At 34.5% G+C, this 20074-nt stretch overlaps 4 protein-coding genes across 4 annotated transcripts; 3 read left to right on the top strand and 1 right to left on the bottom strand.

The window, feature by feature from the left end:
* Window positions 1–1204: 1204 nt before the first annotated feature.
* TRIADDRAFT_23127 (uncharacterized protein) lies at window positions 1205–3205 on the top strand (the record flags this gene model as incomplete). The annotated part of the gene is made up of 9 exons (XM_002111166.1): window positions 1205–1268; window positions 1455–1622; window positions 1708–1897; window positions 1984–2043; window positions 2133–2234; window positions 2312–2389; window positions 2472–2585; window positions 2679–2810; window positions 2902–3205. Coding segments are annotated over 9 exons (1212 nt in total), but the record flags the coding sequence as incomplete, so codon positions are not given.
* Window positions 3206–11350: 8145 nt separating this feature from the next.
* Window positions 11351–14416, top strand: TRIADDRAFT_63799 (uncharacterized protein; the record flags this gene model as incomplete). Its single annotated transcript, XM_002111165.1, has 3 exons — window positions 11351–12050; window positions 12640–13131; window positions 13413–14416. The coding sequence occupies 3 exons, from the start codon at window positions 11351–11353 to the stop codon at window positions 13871–13873; spliced, it is 1653 nt and encodes a 550-aa protein (XP_002111201.1). The 3' UTR covers window positions 13874–14416.
* A 687-nt stretch (window positions 14417–15103) lies between these two features.
* TRIADDRAFT_54920 (uncharacterized protein) lies at window positions 15104–17078 on the bottom strand (the record flags this gene model as incomplete). Its single annotated transcript, XM_002110634.1, has 4 exons — window positions 15104–15193; window positions 15411–15479; window positions 16159–16284; window positions 16839–17078. The coding sequence occupies 4 exons, from the start codon at window positions 17076–17078 to the stop codon at window positions 15104–15106; spliced, it is 525 nt and encodes a 174-aa protein (XP_002110670.1).
* A 1089-nt stretch (window positions 17079–18167) lies between these two features.
* On the top strand, window positions 18168–19864 carry TRIADDRAFT_54919 (uncharacterized protein; the record flags this gene model as incomplete). Its single annotated transcript, XM_002111164.1, has 7 exons — window positions 18168–18175; window positions 18511–18739; window positions 18869–19132; window positions 19219–19317; window positions 19407–19534; window positions 19649–19724; window positions 19814–19864. The coding sequence occupies 7 exons, from the start codon at window positions 18168–18170 to the stop codon at window positions 19862–19864; spliced, it is 855 nt and encodes a 284-aa protein (XP_002111200.1).
* Window positions 19865–20074: the final 210 nt, after the last annotated feature.

Raw genomic sequence — 20074 nt, 5'->3', positions numbered from 1 at the left:
AGACACAGACACAATAGAGTCCAGGACAGCTCTGGTTGAGCTATGAGGCCTTGCGTGCTGAACTAAACTACGCATGCGCTCTAACAGTGAAAAATTGAACATTTTCAGCATCCTCATTCTCCATTTTATCCTTCAAGAAGGTAGAATGGGCCAACCGTCGGAGGATTCCAGTGAGAAACGAAATGATGAAAGAAAGAGGAAAAAACGCAACGATGAAGCTGATAAAGACATGTTAAATGATCCTTATTACGAAGATATTTCATCAGGTGAATGCACTGATAGCAGTACTTCCGATTCTAATCGAGGCAAGCGAGACTACCGTCGCTCTCATAGTTCAGATTATTATTCTTCGCCACGTCGAAGTAGAAGAGCTTATTCACCAAGGGATCGATCACGATCACCTTATAGGAGTCGACGTCGAGAGCATAGCCACGATCGATCCTATCATTCTTCTAGGTATAGGAATTCTACGTCAAGAAGACGACGCAGTCGTTCACGTTCTCCTTATTATAGTAGCAGTAGTAGAAGTAGTCGGCGCTATTCAAGCTATCGAAATCGTAGAAGCCCTTCACCAAGCTATAGAAGTCCACCCAATTATCGAGCTTCTCCTACTAATTATCGGACATCGTCTTATGATCGACGTGGAGCAGCAACCTCTTCAAGTAGTAAGCGTACCAGTGATCGAGGTGGTCATTATTCATACGATTATGGTAGTGATAGCGATGTTGACCGTAGTCCCCCAAGTGATGCAGATGGTCGCTATATCAAAGGCAGTAATAAGAGCGAATCTTCTTCAAGAAAGCTTCAACATAGGAAAGCATCTCCCATCAGCCATGATAAGCCAAGCCGAAAATTGAAATCACCAGAGCAACCGCTTCCTTCTACCACCAAACTGCCTATACCATCGACCAATAGCATAGCAACGCCTAAAATACCTTCTACAAGTGCATTGACTAGCGTTGCTCCACCACCGCCGCTACCACCACCACCACCACCTCCACCACCCGAAGAGGAACCACCTCCATTACCTGATATCCCGCCACCTTTACCTCCATCTCCAAATGAAGCAAGTAAAACGGTCAAGAAAGATCGATTAAGCATTGTACCACTTCCTGTAGAACCGTTATCTTCTATCAGTGACGATCTCTCACCCCCACCCTACGACTTTGAATTTAAAGGCCGCGGTTGTTATGAATTATTTGATATTCTGAAGCAAATTGGTGAAGGAACTTATGGTCAAGTTTTCAAAGCTAAAATTAAAGATACTGGTAACTTGTTTGACCACGTTGTAGCGTAAGATAGCGTTGCTTATGAAATAGACAACTGATACAAAGATCATAAAATCACTCACTCGATATTGTAGCAGTAATATCAATCCTGTTTTATCCTACAAGTGTCTATCTTGAAAAGAATAATCCTAATACAACCTCATGCTTTCTTTTTTTTACTACCAGATAAGCTAGTTGCCTTGAAAAAAGTCCGCACGGATCATGAAAGAGAAGGATTTCCCATTACTGCAGTCCGTGAAATCAAAATACTTAAACAACTGAATCATCAAAGTATCGTGAACCTGTTAGGGATAGTCTCAAACGTTGACGCTAATAATTTTAAAACTGATCGATGTAAGATTGAATTATACTGAATAATATGCGATAGTCAATAGCTCTAGTTCATTGACGTAGAACCCACCTATTGTACTCTCTATAGGTGCTTTCTATCTAGTATTTGAATATATGGATCATGACCTAATGGGCCTGTTAGAATCTGGTCTGGTCACTTTTGATGAGGAGCATATAAGATCGTTTATGAGGCAAATCATGGAAGGCTTAAATTATTGTCATAAGCGCCAGCTATTGCATCGAGATATCAAATGTTCCAATTTACTAATGAATAATAAGTAAGAACTTTTTTGGGCAGTACTGTTACAGCTTTTCCACCTAAAGTAGGCAATAAAACTAATCAAGGCCGCTTTTATTCCCAAAGGGGTCAAATTAAAATTGCTGATTTTGGTCTGGCAAGATTCTACAATCCGGACGATAAAAGGTAATGATCTTATTGATGCTACATTCCTAAATAAGCTTCGTTGAAGAAGATCTCATTTTATGTATCATTATTTTTTGTCACATCGATAGTCGCCCGTATACAAATAAAGTTATAACGTTATGGTATCGTCCACCAGAATTATTACTTGGAGAAGAACGTTATGGACCTTCCGTTGATGTTTGGAGTTGCGGGTATGTATGCTGTTAGGCAACATTAATAAATACTTACGGTAATTTGGTAAAAAAATACAACTCTTTTGATCAAAAAGGTGCATTTTGGGTGAATTCTTTACGAAAAAGCCAATATTTCAAGCAAATTCGGAAATTAATCAGTTAGATTTAATTAGGTAGGTGATCGTTCAATGACATATTGATCCGTATTGACAACATCTAATTGTGATATTACTTTACCATGATTGTACCAAATAGCCAAATATGTGGTACGCCATGTCCAGAAAACTGGCCCTCTGTAGTTGAACTTCCTTACTATAACAACTTTAAATTACGAAAATATGAAAGACGATTAGAACAAGAATTTCATGAGTATGCTTTGCTTAGATGTTTATTATCACCGGCTATCATATTCTATACTCATGCTCGATTCCTTTCGAATATCTTGCCAATGTATTCTTGCAGCTTGCCCGAGTTAGCTGTCGATTTAATGCAATACATGCTCATACTTGATCCTTCAATGAGATACAACGCTGAACAATCATTACAGCATCCCTTTATTCGTGATGCTCCATCAACCCCTCAAAATTTACCAAAGTAAGTTAATAACGAAAGTCTATATTGAACGTATAGTTGTAATTTTACTTTAATGGTATCGCAATAATTTGTTATCTTCCTCTATTATTAGTTTTCCAAGTCAGGATTGCCACGAATTATGGTATAAAAACTTAAAAAGACAGAAACGAAAGGAAGAAAGATTAGAGGCCCAATCAGGTAACAAATCAGTTGTAGCAACGAATAATTCGTCATTAGAAAGTGGCAGACAATTCACAGTGCACTCAGCAAGAGGTAGCAACCAGTCAATTGCTGGATCGCAAGTGAAGCCAGCTAATCCAGGAGGTATACCTTCTTCAGGTATTACTGTTCCTAAATCTCCTCCACCACATGGTACGGTATGTGTAATATTCATGAAGAGAAAATGGCTTTTGTAGTAGCTTCAGCTCAAAATTGAAATATATTTAATGTCATTTCACTATTTAGGATAAACAAGTACGTCCTACCATTCGCCATAGTTCTTCTTACGGAAGCAACTTGAGCTCAGCTGGCAGTCAATTTTGATTGCTAAATGAATGATATTTTCTTGATGTGGTTTCCTATTCCGTTACATGTTCACTTACATGTCTGTAAGATTTTATCAATTGGGGGATGATAAGGCAATGTCGACATCGTATACTCTGAGATACTAGAAAAATTATAAGAAATACCACCAGACTGATGTAAAATATATATTTCAATGTATTATTGGTTGTATCAAGACTTTTTGTTATCGCCGAAATCTGTTTTGTATGCAGTACCTGTTAATATAAATATATATAGCTAAATAGAATTAATCTCAAAGTGTACAGTATAACACTTCACCAATGATACGAAATATTTGCGCACGTTAGTGCTCTTCATTGTTGCAAATATATGTAACTTTTACTGAGAAACACGACAATTTATGGGCATTCTTTTTATATAAAGTGCCAAGATCAAAGTCTTAATTCCTTCCTCAGTAATGAATTTCGGGGTATAGAAATTGTCTTGCAAACAATTGTTTCCAACGTTGCGCATGGTGAAGGGTTTCTTACGTATAGTTTGATCTTTCATTATGTCATCCTGTCAGAAAAGTATCCAGATTAGAGATATGATGCATAAAAGTACATACAGTACAGTATTCGATTTCTAGCGTAACTGGACTTGCAAATGGTCGAAAATTATGCCCCTGAATATCATGTGGCACATGAGATCTGTAATTTTATATGATTTCCATTCGACATTAATGTTGATGAATGACGTGTGTGTATAATAATGCCTTCTTTGAATGTCTCTGTACACGTTTAAAGTTTCTCGATGTAAAGCGTGAAAGTCCATAGCATATTACTGCATTATAGAAACTGTACTAGAAATTGTTGCAATTCAGGTGAAAGATAGGCAAGAAGATAACTGTATTGAAGATAATTCGTTATGTTGTGTTGATTTTACTTGAGTTATTGTATATAGCATATTATTTACCATAAGGTAAGTTATTAAATGTTCGTTTTATAAATCTTTTCTTGCATTTAATACGGAATACGTAAAACTGAATATGATATCGAATTGCGTAGACCTTGCCACGATTAAGACCTGTAAATAGTGAAAAAGTATTACTTGTGCGGCAGTATTCTCCTATATTTAGTTAACTATAACAAGGAATATGTGTATTCATATAAAATGTATACTGTATTTTCGGAATTATGCATATGCCAGTATAGACGATATAGCGATATGCAAATGGAATACAAATCAAGGGATCCAGTATTTGCATGTTTCGTACATTGCGATTATATTATTTAGGATATTCGCAAATACTGTATAAAATTATGATACCAATTTCTGTAAATACAACGGCTATCATTTCAGATTTGTTCAACTGAACCTCAGTGATTTCAACTTATTCGATCGTTTCCCCATATAAATATTTGGATAATGTTTGCTTTTTGTTCTAAAAACTTTTGTAATCACCTTTACATAGCTGTTTAATCGTCCGTTAACTTTTTGCGTTTAACATTTGTACAAATCAACACAAGATTACATGAATCTCGTTCACTAAATGTAAAACTTACACTATCTTGATATATATACGTATATGTATTGTATGTTTACTAGACCATGCTACATGGCGTGCGTGCATTAGTGTTTAAGTTCCATGTAAATTGACTGCCTGTCATGCAAATTTTAGTTATTCATTTGTCATTTGTAATATATATATATGGGCAGTAATTGTAATAAATTTCGAATGTGGTGACCTTACTATATATTTGTACATTAGTACATGTTATCTTGTAAAAATGTAACCGCACACAGCGATAAGAATTAGCTACATCATACAGTATAACTGTATCAACGAAACAGGTTTATGTAAATGCATAAAGTATGTATCGACAAGACACTCATGTGTTAATAATTAATAATGTAAATGTAAATAACGATGCAGTATTCAAAGATGAAATATTGGAATCCATCATTACCTAGAAAGTGAATAAATTTTAAGATGAACTCAACTCTATTTCTCGAATTATTGAATACTTATAAACATTGTAACAAGTGTTCTTAAATATAGCTTCGCCAACAGAAATTAAATAGGGTATCGTATGTATACGTACGTATTCATTAATGATCCTAAATTGTATGCTCAATAAGATTTGATATTAGTGATTAATTACATAATGTAAGTATTGACTGATAATCCATAACTAGCAAACTACTTTACCTAGATAACTGCTTGATAGACAGGTTGATTAGTAAAATAGTTCATAGCAATAGTAGCTGCAATTATACCAGAGTTATAAAATGAATAATCAACAATGGTTTATTTTGAACAGAAATATGTTGGACTATGTTGTTAATTTCTTCACAACGCAACTTTAACTAATCTTCCTTCCTACGGTACTAATCTTACTATCATTTTCCTTATAATCTTAGAATCTAAGACGCTGCTATGTATTTAAAATGATCTCATCAGATTTAGACTGGATTTGCCTGCACTTAGATTTAAGATAATATTATTCAAAAATTAGATAAATCTTGTTATTAACTCGCATATCGTTTCTTCTAATTGCCGAATGGCGGAGTTATTAGGTCAGATTTTAAAAACGAACTGTAACACATAGTAACTTCTTAATTATCCTTATTCATTGATTTTATTCACCTGCAGATTGGTCACTATTTGACATTTACTCTCTTCATTTTTACTAAATATCATAGCTATTATCGATAGTTCTTAACTGTACGATATTTCTCGTTAAGCTTTTAGGCAAACTAGCTGAATAAGATCACTTTTTCGTACGGTAAGTTCAAAAGTCTTAATAGCCAATTAACTTTAGAAAATCATGCTGAAGAAATAAAAGTAAACGCTGATAATTGTATTTCTTGGATTGAAGCTCTTGCTGTTTAGTTTTTGTACTTGATATGAATATTGCATTTTAGATTCGGCTAAATTTACTATTGAGATTTACTGAAATGAAAATATGAGCTCAAAAACTATGATTACTTTGTTGAGTAGGATGTAACAGTGATCATCGTCTTACCTGTTATCATTATATGCTTAAAGTACACATAAGTTATTAATTATATAGTATAACTGGTTATTAGAGTTATTAGCATATCGTTTATGCAGCGCAGAATATGGAGAATGAGTAACTAATCAAGAATCAATTAGACTATACAGTACATATCATAGTTGGATCAATTTTACAGTAATTGAAAGAACAGTGATAGATTTGCAACATGGTACCTTTTCTTCTAGTTAACTATTACTTAATTGACATAATTAACAATTTCGACACAAACTTCTAGCAGGCAATCGATCTGCATTACTGTAATAGAGTAAATAATTGGTCACCATAGTAACACAATAGGAAACCCAATTTCGATTATTAAAATCAATCGTTATTTGATTATTAACTTTCAGGTATTATAGACTAATAGAAGGTCAATTACGATGTCAAATTGCTAGAATTAGGTACAATAGTATGCTATAGATCGGTAAAGCTATTACTTGAAATAACAAATTAAGCATTAACCAATTTTATAGAATATTACTATTTTGTGTATGAGTTTTGGTAGTTTAAGGTTTGCAGTTCGGCATTATACATTGCCTACCCCGGTATAATACAGTATAGGAAAAATTTCAGAGCGAAATGATAATCTATAATAGTTATACTACTCACGGTGCTTGCTTAGGTTAGTAGAATATTAATGGTTGCATTGTCTACAGCTTAATGAATCAAATCATCAATGGTGAAATTATTGTATTACTGTTTGCATTTAATAACTGTTATAAAACAACCAATAATGATGGTGCTAAGGAATTGATTGATAAATTGTTACCAGTTATATTATCATGTTGATGTTATACCTTCTTAAATAAATATAGTGAATATGTTGCTATGCTTAGTCATTGTGACTCCTAGAATTTACTTTTATTCTCATTTATATTTTTCTAGCCTTAATCTGTATTAATTATGGACTAATGACAACAAAACTGAAAATCATAAATTGCGAGTCGACTAGATTACAATTGATTATATAGTATTTTGCGGAACCATTGATGAAAGTCCTCATAGCTACATACCAAACTAACCTTCCTATAAGTATAGTATTTAACATAACATTGTTATAGAATACTTTCTAAATAAAGTTGTGATTTAATTTTTGAGTTAGAATATAATGAATTGTCGTTACATGCCGATAATAAATATAAGCCTTCTCCAATAGTAATAACTTTTAACGCCTGAGAGAAGAAGCCAGTATGTACTCTCGGCTAATTTAAATCTCTTAATAAAATTAGATGCAACGCTGCCCTGTAATATTTTTCGACAAAAGTATTTCTGTACATCATATAATATCTAAGCGTAAGTAATTTTGAATATGTAGTGAGGCCATACCAGCCAACTTATTTGCAATATAATCTCTCCACTCACAGAATACGCAATGTCCTATTCTCGCTATTATTTGTTATGAAGAACTGATGCGATAAATAATGAGTAGTTAAGAAGGGAATGCAACATGATGAAGGGATTATAATCTTTTCACTTGCTTATATAACGTAAACGGCCTGCCATGACAAGAATGTTTTTACACATGACCAATATCCACATGCATGTGTTTAAAATTGTATCCAGGTTTCTACGAGAAGATTATGGTATTACGAGCAGTCATAAATGTGCTAGATCGATTTATGATAACTTTTTTTAGTAATACTATAACTCGATAGGATATGATCTTTATGTTTTATTATTATTTATCCATTAGAACAGGGCAATGTATTGAAATAGCTACTTGTAGTAACAAATTTAATATAGCTTTAAGCCATTCATCATAATGAATGCAATAGGCTACGATGTACAGTACTTGAAGTCTTGTGAAAAACTTACCGTTGTCGATTGCTTTTTATTTACTACAAGTTTATAATCTGTCGTAAACTTATTTTGGATGACCTTAAAAATTCGTAGTTCAGTATGGCAAAATTACCAAAGCAATCAAGTTGTCTATTATTTACTTTTTAAGGGGGTGCTATAAATTATCCGTTGCTATAGTGATACCTAGTTACGTATTTGGCGGAGATCCCTAGTGATGCATTAGCAGTAGGCTAACTAATAGGTTAGTCATCATATCATTCCCTAAGTGTATACAGTGATTGTGAATTAGCATTAGGATAGTTGTACTTGGAATATTAATAGTTATGGAGTTATTAATCATTAATATAGAAATGAAGGAGCTACATTACGATTAAGGCTGGAAATGTAACCATGAAGCAATAGCCATTCTTATAAGACATTTTATTTGCTACTAGACCCAAATCAGTGTCAGTTTGCATAGAATCGATCAATTATCAACGGTATTAGTATGTATCATTAGAAGCAAATATCAACTAACGTAAAAGCAAGTCGTACGAAATAGCGATACGAGTTCTGTCTATCCGGTGTAGTAGAGTGTCAATTTTTATAATTCCTTTTGGTGTGAAATTGTTCACACAGTTTGCTATAGTGTAAGCTTTGTGGTCTAATCGAACCTAATCGATGTCTTCGACCTTTCCAAGATGAATTCATACGTCACATATATGGATAATAAATCATCATTTTATTGAATGCCCTTATATTGTAGTATCAAGGTTTATTACTTTGAGTAATTAATCAAAAGTAGCGGATGGATTGATAGGAAATTATTGTTGGCTATTTTTTAGTGATGGTAAATAGACCGGTGAATTAACTGACTGAAATATCGTGTTATAATGAAGAAGAAATGACTCATTATTAATTACAGTATGCCCTTTAATCAGTTAATTACAATTTTAATTAATTTGTTTCAGAAAGATACATGGAAACTCTTTTGTCGTTGTTGTTATCCAAATGATTACATGATGGATCATCGTATTTTATCATTCTGCTTCAAAGATAATCGAGATTACTACGTCGACGTAGATTCTCAGGAATATACAATGACCAACAATATATATTATGGATTGTATTGATTATTTCTATCGTGGGATAAAATGGTTTCAACATAACGGCCATTTTAATTGATTGAGCATTCTGTTCCGAAGAGAAATTATACAGTTTAAAAATTAAATGATTGTCAAGGTTGAAAAAGGATTAATTTTTGATGTTCTTTCAAGTTTTGATCAATTTTTATAGAAAGAATCGTTGTCTCATGACAAACGGTATCCACGAATGATGGAAAAAAAAAAGACAACCTTGTTTATGTTGATTGAAAAACAGAACGCTATACTGTATGAGTTATTATACGGCATGATTCTCCCGCAAAAATGTCTGTTGCTATCTGTATGTCAAGATAGGAAATAAGTCGTTGAATGTGATCCATTCTATTGCGCATTTTCTCGCTGATTACGATGAATTTATGAAGTTGTAAATGGATTGTTTGCCTCATCTGTAGAGTCATTTTCTACCTAGTAGTCTACAGAATGCAATCCAATTGAGGAGGTGATTGTCTTGCCTTTTACGTCGATGATATAAAAATAACTCTGTTCGTCATCTATTTGCCGCAGGGGTAGGGCTCATCGAAGAGGTTGTATTTGTATAGGCCAGACCCCAACGAAATCTAAGCCATCGCCATTGACTACTATCCTAGTGTAGAAGACTTACCCCCACTATTGGCTTACAACTGTTGTATCAAGTGGAGAGCAATGGCATCGAAGAAAACGATAACAATAAGTAGTTAAAATAATAATTACGGCTATCATAATAGGCTATAGAAGGAGTCATTACTGTTGATCATATCCATTGACTCACTGATGCGTCAATAATTGATTTAAAATGGATCGAATAGGCCTCCATGCTTAGCGAAAAGCAAGAGATTATTGTATAGTAACAAGGCTTAGACAAAATGCAAATCATCTTTCCTCCCTTTCCAACCACTCTATGCGTTGTTAACGTCGGTCAATCACGTGAAACTTGACCAACCAAGTTAGACAATAGTTTGTTTGTTGCTAGCATAGCAACCGAGTGATAGGAATACAAACACTTGATGAAACCATTGAATTTAGATCAGTGACACAGCTACTTTTCCATATTAAAAAGAAGAAGCATCACTAGCAAGACGTCTAGAAAAAAAAAAAAGTGGAAAAAGACTTTGCTTAAATTGCAATTTGTTCCATCTTGGAAGTTACTAGTGGCCTATTTGAAAATTGATAACAGTAAGTGGAGGATAAAAGGCTAAAAATGCACATTGAAACTAGATTAGATACGATAGTTTGTTTATTGGGCCGATGATAACGATGATGAAAAAGTCAGGCCGTCTTTTTTGAAGGGAATGGATTTTATCGTCAACATCCAGTCGACATTAGCGTGATAACCTGATTTGTAATTTACTCGATGCCTGCATGATAAAAATGCGCTACTAGCATACTTATTGACTAGAGATTGACTTCTACTAACGGTAGATAGTATTTAATGGATTTTTCCCCATTTTTGATCCACTTCATTAGATAGTCTGATAGCGAGTTATACTTGTAGATGAACATGGATCAATATCGATCCATTGGTAGAATAAAATACGTGATCATCTCGAAGTTTTAGATAGCAAGTCGTCAGTGATAATTGATAATGGATATTCAACTATACTTATCTCGTAGTATAGATACTTTTAATAAAATAGCAACGACTTGAAGAAAGAAATACCCCCAAAATCGATCATTACAGTTAAAAAAAAAAAAGAATTGATTATACAGTAACCCTATGTAATCAATGAAGTCTAGAAGTTTAGAATGATTTGTCTGGCATTCATTTGAAGTCATGAAACGTTTTCTTTCTAACCGATATTGTGGAAACTTGAGTTAGACTTGAATCTGTTCATGACACGTACAGTATATCAAATTTCCATCATAAATTCTATCATTTAAAGAAAAATAAATTCGATTTTGATAGTGAATGATTTCAAAGTGATATTGGAGTCCATCAGTCATCGGCTATTTAGTCTAGCTAATTTTGTATACTTTCCCCTGATGAGCCTGTATCACATTGTTGATATTTTCCATACAGTATCAACCGGCCCCTAACTGATGTAGTTTTTGCTTGTCTGATTATACACAGGTAAATATGGGTTGTGGCGATTCCAAAGCGACCAATGTATCGGCTGCTCAACAAGGGCGCCAGCCACAAGCGGCACCGAAAAAAACTGAAGAGCCAGTCAAGCCACAGGCATCCAATTCAGTACCCGTTAAAGAACCACCTAAAGAAGAAGTTAAACCGGTGGAAGAAGTTAAGAAAGCGGAATCACCTCCTCCTCCTCCTGAAGAGAAAAAAGAAGAGGTAGCCGAAACTCAACAGCAATCACCTGAAGAACAGAAAGAAGAGCCGGTAGAAACAACAGCAGAACCGACTATTGCAGAAGAAGTCAAGGAAGAGGTAAAGGAAGAAGAAACCAACGAAGTACCGACAGAACAGGCCAAGGAAGATACTACCGATAATAAGTCAACTACAGACGCTCCTGCCGCAGAAGAATCTGTAGCAACTTCTGAAAAACAAGATTCTGTTAGTGTGAAAGAAGAAGCAACACCAGAGACGACACAAGAGACAACGCAAGAGGCAGCCCAAGAGACGGCCCTAGAGACGGCCCAAGACACAGCGCAAGAGACAGCCCAAGAACAAAGTAATGAGGCTGCGGAAGAAGTAAAATCTGTAGGAAAAGGATCGGTTGCAGCTGCAGAAAGTAACGAGCAAGAAGTATCTAATGAAGCCGATAAAGCTGATAGTCAATCAGAAGCAGGCGTTATCGCAGCCACGCTTAATGTACCAGGTAAGATTTCTTCATCAATAATGACGAAAACAATTGTAGTAATTTCGTAAGCTATTGGGGGAAAAAAAATAAATAATAAATATATTTACAGCGCTGTATAGATAGTAAGTTTAGGCACGTTGAATAATATAAATTGTTAAGATACGCGCTTGCGGCTAATTGACTGTAAACTGAAATTTAGGTAGATATACAGCTGATCAAATTAATGGAGTGAAAAACGCGTTTTCATATTATTTGAATGCTTAGTGAAATTTTTATTAACTGTTTTGCTTGTTATTTATTAGCGTAGTTACAATATCTTTTGTAGACTTACTAGTTGTAATAATAATGCTGGTAGCGAAAATCATCTTTCTACTACGTAGTACACAATCATAATATACTTTTATATCATTTTCACTTTTATAATAATATTAACAAAATCTTATGATCTATTTATTTGGTAACTGAGTATTATACTGATAGTTATACATATATATTATACAATACAAAATTGATCCATTGCAATACTCTTGTTGCTGCTGGTAGCGCTAGTATACGGATTTAATCATCTCTTAAATTAACTCCGGGAATTGCTATCTATTTTGTTTAGATACCGAATTGACAGGATTCAAGAACGATTTCTTGATAGAAATAAATGAGTATCGTACCAAACATAAGTCTGAACCATTAGCTTGGTCGACCGAGTTGGCGGCCAAAGCTCAACAAAAAGCTAACGACCTTATTGATGAAGAAAGCATCAAAACTACTCCCGTAGATGAATACGGTGAAAGCTTAGCCATGTACTTAGTTGAAAGTGATGGCAATGATGATGGCGTTTCAGGAGATATGATAGCGAGAATGTGGTACAATGAAAAAGACCTCTACAACTTTGAATTACCTGGATTTATTAATAGTGCTCAACACTTTAGTCAGCTTGTTTGGGCATCTACAGAAAAGATCGGTATCGCACATCAATGTACCCCTGATGGTCAATCGATCATTGTAGCACTGTATTCACCTCGCGGCAACAAGGAAGGAGAATTTGAAACGAATGTAAAAGTTGTTGATGAGAGCATAACTGACGAAGAAGTAGCCGATCCAGGTAAATGGCGATAATTGTTACTACCTTGACGAGATGTCATTCTTTTTTTCTTTCACCTATGTAGTAATGTGATAGAAATGAGATAGATGGTATGACTTATGTCATTAATCTGTAGTAACTTAATTTAGTTCATTTAAAATCACATCTGTTAATAGTTCAAGCTAGATAGATGCTTACTGTTCTTCATTACAATAGAAATATCATTAAAATGACCATTTTTTACTCTTTTTTATTCGAATCTAAACTTCCCTAATCGCCTTCTCGTATTCATTTTAAATTAGATGGTGAATTGGACAAGTTACAAAAAGATTGTTTCAAAGCACATAACAAATATCGTCGTATGCATGGATCGTCAGCATTATCTTGGTGTAATGACTTAGCAGACAAAGCGAAGACGTGGACTGATAATATTGCCCAGGAAGGCAAGGTTATTCGAAATGATGAAGATAATGATGTTGGAGATAGTATGGGAATATTTTCCTTTAAGAAAACTGTCCCTGAGATTTCAGGCAAGAAAGTAGCTGACGATTTCTATAACCAAAAGGAAGAGTACGACTTTACACTCCCTGGCTACAAAAGCAAAGCTGCCAAATTCACGCAAATGATTTGGTCTGGTAGCAAAGAAATTGGAATTGGAGTGTCGAAAAAGAATAGTAAAACCGTTGTTGTCGCATATTACAGCCCTAAAGGTAACGTTGAAGGCGAATTTCAAAACAACGTCGTTGACGTTGACAATAATTAACTCATTGTCATAAAAATCATGAAGTAAATCATAAGATCAAATTATGCATGCAACTGATTGAATCACTGCAGGGCTTGCTGTTAAATAACAATATGACGATATAGAATTAACTTGAAGCCAACTTTTATTACGTGTAACTTTTTAACTAGACTGTGATTTATTCATATCGATGTGTATAAGTTACTCGTATGAATATAAACAGAAAAATTGTTGATGATTTGACTGCATGAGAGAGAATTTTGTCGCATAATCATAATAATAATACATTAATAGATGTAAAGTTCTAGTCGATTTATAAGTAATCTTTTTTTTTTGCTCTTGACGTTATTAAAGTCTTTCTAGATAACTTAAAAGGTCAGACATTAGCAATTTGTCTTTAAACCCAACTGTACAAGACTCTTTTAATAGTATTGTACCTATTATTCATTGTGCTAGTCTTTATCCTGCTATATAATTTCTATGTGACAAGTGGAAGTAACTGTGTATTATTTCTACTGCTAAGTTATTGCAAAACCAACCTTTATATACAAAAACTAAATAAAGTTCTCTTATTTTGATATTAAAAATAAAATTAATCTTGCAATTGTGGTTGTTTCCATATTTGACTGCCAGTTAGTGTTTACTAAGATATAATTACTGCTACATTTTGTAATTGATAAAGATGCTATTATTCCAGGATGTTTTTTTATTGCTACGTAATAGCAGTCATAATGAAAACAATATGAAATTAAAAAAGATAGAAAATAGGGCAATAAAATAATTTTCAATGGTAGGGTTATTATATTACAACAAAAGTAAAGTATAAAATGTCTTACCACCACGCTCTAATACAACTCTTGAACAATACACATACATAAAGAAGCCAAGTATTGCAAGTATTTTTTCACAAGCATTTTTTGTAAAAAGATGTTATTTGAAAAACATTTTTAGACCAGCAACCGGAGTAATTCTACATATTACTTAGTACAATATTGGATGAACCTACTAATAAAGTTATCATACATGGTCAATATTTAAAATTAGTGGCATTGATATAATCTCGCGAATGAACGGACAATATCGGAATAGTGTTAAAACACTTCTAAACACCGCACAGCAACCATGTGAATAAACATTGTTAGTCATACACTAGATGCAGTAGTATATTACAGATTTTCACTTCCTTATATATGTCAATTTAATAGTTATACTTTATTGAAGTCGTTTTCGTTTCAGTATGCTTGTTAGCTCTCATTTATTTGAAGGCGGTGTTAAAGGAAGACAATAATATCCATTAGCACGGTTAAACTTCTCCAAGATATCCCTTTCTTTAATATGCATCTATTAATTGTAACAAAGCCACATTACAAACGAGTGCAAAATCATGATATTATTGATTGTAGTCAAACATAATACATCATAGTGTATTAATTCATAGTTTGATAACCATTGCCTACATTAAATTCAGGCTTATCATTTATCTTTCCAATTGCCATACAAGTATTCTATTTAAGTGCTAACGACTAGAAAATACAAGATGGAAATTTAATAATTGTACCTCAATTTGTGATTTTTCGTCATCATGTATATAGCCTAGCAAGTGACATATCCCATGAGTAACGTAAACCTATCATATAATTAATCAACGAATTGTTGGTAAAAATCTACTCGAAACTTTAAATTGATAAATATTTTAACAACCATATACTGTACAGTGTATCTATATGTGTATGCTATTTCCTATGCAGGTCTACAAATAAAACTATTAATAAAAAGCATAATATATATACTGTATGATGGTTTAGCCTCTAGTTATCGTCGTGAAACTCATGTACACGTATATATTTATGTCTTGCGTTATTAAGTCGATGGAAAGTATGTTTAGCAACTGTAGTGCTTGTACAATATTGCATTCTTATCTGTTTTTATTGGCGTGATTTACGTGGATAAAGAGAGTAATGAAAATATTAATCCCTGAAATTAAACTATTACAGTAAGGCGTGCTTGACTTATAGATTACCGCTGTAATTCAGCAAGTAAGCAACTTCTTCACTGTTACAAATCTAGATTACTGACTGCTGCAGGAAAGTATATTTTTGCATAATGTCATGAATTTATAGTAAGTTAATGAACATTTCAACATTATTTTATCGAGACTAATACTCCAGCGATTGACAGGAAATTTTCTAATTACAATATGAATGAACGGATCCTGCAAGACTCGTCCCGTTTTGAGTTGTTTATAGTGCTGGCTTAAATTAAAATCGTGATGAAATCATGATGATATCGTTTAATTTCCAACTTACCGGTAACTGTTCCTGCAGTATACTTTTATCAAATCTTTGACAAATCATTTTTGGACAAATGAAAATATCACCTAAATCACACTCCCAAGGTAATATTGACTTCGAAGAAAGACTAGCTCGTAGATTCTATTAAGGATAAAATTATAATTTACGACAATAAACGTCTTGGTACAGTTCTATCATAGCAATGACTTGTATTATGAGGAGGCCATTGCAGATCGTTAATGCGTCAATTTGCATCAACACATTGATGTAATCATTGCACTATAGGTTGTAACATTTTCACGATTATGCTACTTATGGCCTAGCTACATCCGTTTAATGCTAAGCATTACGAAAACCTAATGCAAGTTCAGTACTACTTGTGCAAAGATTGTCTATCATGGCTGTACAATAGAGACAAAGAATCGAGATTGTGATTTACTGAAGGAGACTGTTGACTAGAAATTTTATCCTCCATTACTCTCCACTTAGGCTGTAGAATAAATCATTCCAACAAATAGGCGCTGCATACTGTACGCTAGCAAGGACCAGAAAATGAGCGTATTTTAGGAATGCAAGAGACTGTGTAAACCGAGTAGTAAATGCAATAGCATGTTTACAAAAGTAATGGTTTGATTTTTCAACACAGCACAACCGTCACTGAATTGAATCTCTTCTATCCAAATTGGACGACTTACTTCATGAAATGGGAATGATAAAATATCTGTGGCACCTTTTGCATCAGGATTAAATCGTGTATTTATTTCAGCCATTTTGGCTTGTCCAATTAGAAGAACAGCTACGTCGAATTGTTGTAGCTCAAATAATCTCATTAACTGTTGAACATGTTGATCGAATAGCTTGACATCGAGTCGAACAGCTCTTTGAGTATTTCTTATTAAAACAGTGGCAAGCTTGAAGGTAGAGAAAGTGACCATTTCATTTCTAGCCAGGTATGGAAGCTACCATTGCCAATCATTCCAGGTCCATTGCAAAAGTCTCAGCATGCATCTGTCTATCACCATGGTACTTGGATGGTTGTCTGACGCGCTCTATGATCAGTATAGTATCCCTAACAACTCAGTCTATCAAGTCAAAAGCTAGTTAGAATTATTCGATGCCTTGTTCCGTATTAGAAACGATGAGTAAAATAGTTCAGGCTGCGTTCCCTATGTGGGCTAATCGGAGGGTCCAGGCACTCAGTCGATCCGTGTCATAAGTCCAGTCAATGTCCGTAGTCTCCCTACAATACAAAGCTTTTCATTTACAATACAGTACTTTGGACTGGAGCAGGACTGAGTACACGACTGTTGACTGAGTGTTGAGGCCAGTGAATTGCCTATATTCGGACCTAAAAGATCCTTTAATTACTGTACAGTACAGTACAGTACAGTATACAGGTACTGTACAGTACAGTAGTACTGGAACGGTCTCAAGTCGAGATATACAGTACAGTACAGTACAGTACAGTACTGTATCACCGTAAGGTGAAAAGCTTCAACTCTACAGTACTGTACTGTAGGTGAAAGGCTGTCGCAACTAGTCCCAACTAGTCTCAACTGGTATCCTACGGACGGTAGTCACTGTACCGGACCGGACGCACAGTTTGTCAGTGTAACAGCAGTTTCCCTGGGCTGGCTATCGTGTCACTTTCTTCGTCTCCGACTCAAGTGAAATCTTGGCAATTTTCATTTCTACCACCACCTTCGGAATGAGCTATCATGGGATGCTATCAAACTACTGGGCGACTGCAAGTGAACAACCACCTTGTCAGGGTCAAAAATCGTATAGGAGAAGGGTAATTGCATCAATTTTGTTGTTTCTTATATAAGAAAACTTGAAATAATCCATTGTAATTCAATCATGTCGGATACCAGATGGGCCGTTATCACCCATCTTTCATCGACATACTTGACGGCAGAATATTGCATATCTACGTGTTTATACAAGTAGTACGATGCAAATTCATGACTAGCTAGTGTTCATGTCGAAGTGATAATTAGCAGAAAATAACGCTACAATTTGACATGGCGATGTAGGTTAATTACTATCGTTTCCTGTGTATGATTTTCAAGCTTAGTCTTCGATTTGAAATTGATCGAATGACTCAATATACGTTGCCGCTGCCACTTTATAACATCGGATGCTACTTAGTCACTGCTCAAAGGATAGCTCAATTCAATCGATGACTTCTTATAACTTAGAATGTACTTGATAAACTGAAGTAAATGAGATTATATCGCAGTAAAGTGTATTTATCATAAGGTTTAGGTTGAACTGCAATTGCTATCGATAGGTCTACAACCACTGTCTTGTTTATAATACAAGTTTCCATTCATGGCCGATTAAATTATAATTGTTCTTGAACAGAGGCTACAGTTTTGTCGATTTGGCTGTTGATGTCGAAACTGGTCAAAAATTTGCCCTGAAGAGGATCAAATGCCATGATAAATGCGCAGAACGTGCTGCGTCGAAAGAAATCGATTTCTACAAGATGTTTAATCATCCCAATTTAATTAGCATTATTGATTCATCGGTTATAAGACCAATGTCTGTGGGAAAGCCTGTTGAAATATTAATGCTTCTACCATTATTGACGGTAAGTTGTTCCATAATCATCTAGCATTCATGTGTTATGACATGATAAAGTATTCATTTTGATAGAGTATACGTTGAAGAGTCAATCTTTAAATCCGCATTTTTTTGTACCGATGTATTGCTGGTGTAGGGAGGTAACCTTTATGATATAATTAACAAGGCCTCGACCACCAAAAGTTACTTCAGCGAAGATTATATATTTCGTATATTCTATGATGTCTGCCTTGCTGTTCAACATTTACACAAATCAAGAGCTATACCTTATGCACACAGAGACATTAAACCTGGTAATATATTAATTGATGAAAATGACAATCCTATGCTAATGGACTTTGGCTCTATGGAGGCAGCTCGAATTGAAATTAAGACTCATATGGACGCCATGAAGATGGAGGTATTTTTATCAGACGCAGTGAAAACCATAGGGTCAGAGGTATCCTTCTAATGAAAATGTTAACATTGACTATACCCGTATTGTAGGACACAGCCGCTCAAAAGTGCACCATAGCTTACAGAGCACCCGAGCTATTCAATATATCCAGCGATGTATGTGGAATAGATGAGAAAATAGATGTGTGGGTTAGTAGGCGCTGACGTAATCTTTGCTCATCTTCTGCAGTCTCTTGAACTGTAAAAGATGCACCTCATTTGAATTTTGCTCATCATAGTCTCTAGGTTGTTTACTATACTCTATGGCCTTTTTGCAATCACCGTTTGAATTTCAAGTTAACGAAAGAGGTGGTAGCCTATCGCTTGCCATAGTGTCCGGAAAATATGAAATTCCTCCCAATCCGAGGTATTTGATCAATTTCACAATTTTTCGTGGCTTTTTCGACGTCATATATTCAATGAAATATGCAATGACTCAAGATAAACGTATAAAAAATATCTATCCAATGTTTTACCATAGCTACTCTGATCATCTGTTAAATTTGATCAAATTCTTATTGGTTGTCAATCCTAATGATCGACCTGAAATAAACGAGGTATACATAATTTACTAATATTATTATCCAATAGTGTTCCATCGATAACAAAAAATATATTTTCTTTATTCCTTCTCTCATTTTACAAGGTTGTGGAAAAATTATCAGAGATATCTGCTTTGGCTGCGAATGCAGTGTAAACGTCACCGGGTGAATTATACGAGTATATTTCAAATAAGACGCCGTATTTCAGCATCCTTCACTATGCGAAGCTATGATTATTCAAGAAAATTGTTATAGCATAACGGCAACCATTAATTTATTTTATAAATATTAAGGATTAACGCCGTAACATGACTTGAAGAGCGACCATTGCCAAGTTGTACGCATATTTTCGATAGAATTGCTTG

This window comes from Trichoplax adhaerens, genomic scaffold (assembly GCF_000150275.1).
Source record: "Trichoplax adhaerens TRIADscaffold_3 genomic scaffold, whole genome shotgun sequence".
NCBI classification, from domain to species: Eukaryota; Metazoa; Placozoa; class Uniplacotomia; order Trichoplacea; family Trichoplacidae; genus Trichoplax; species Trichoplax adhaerens.
This window is presented reverse-complemented; position numbering and strand designations above follow the sequence as displayed.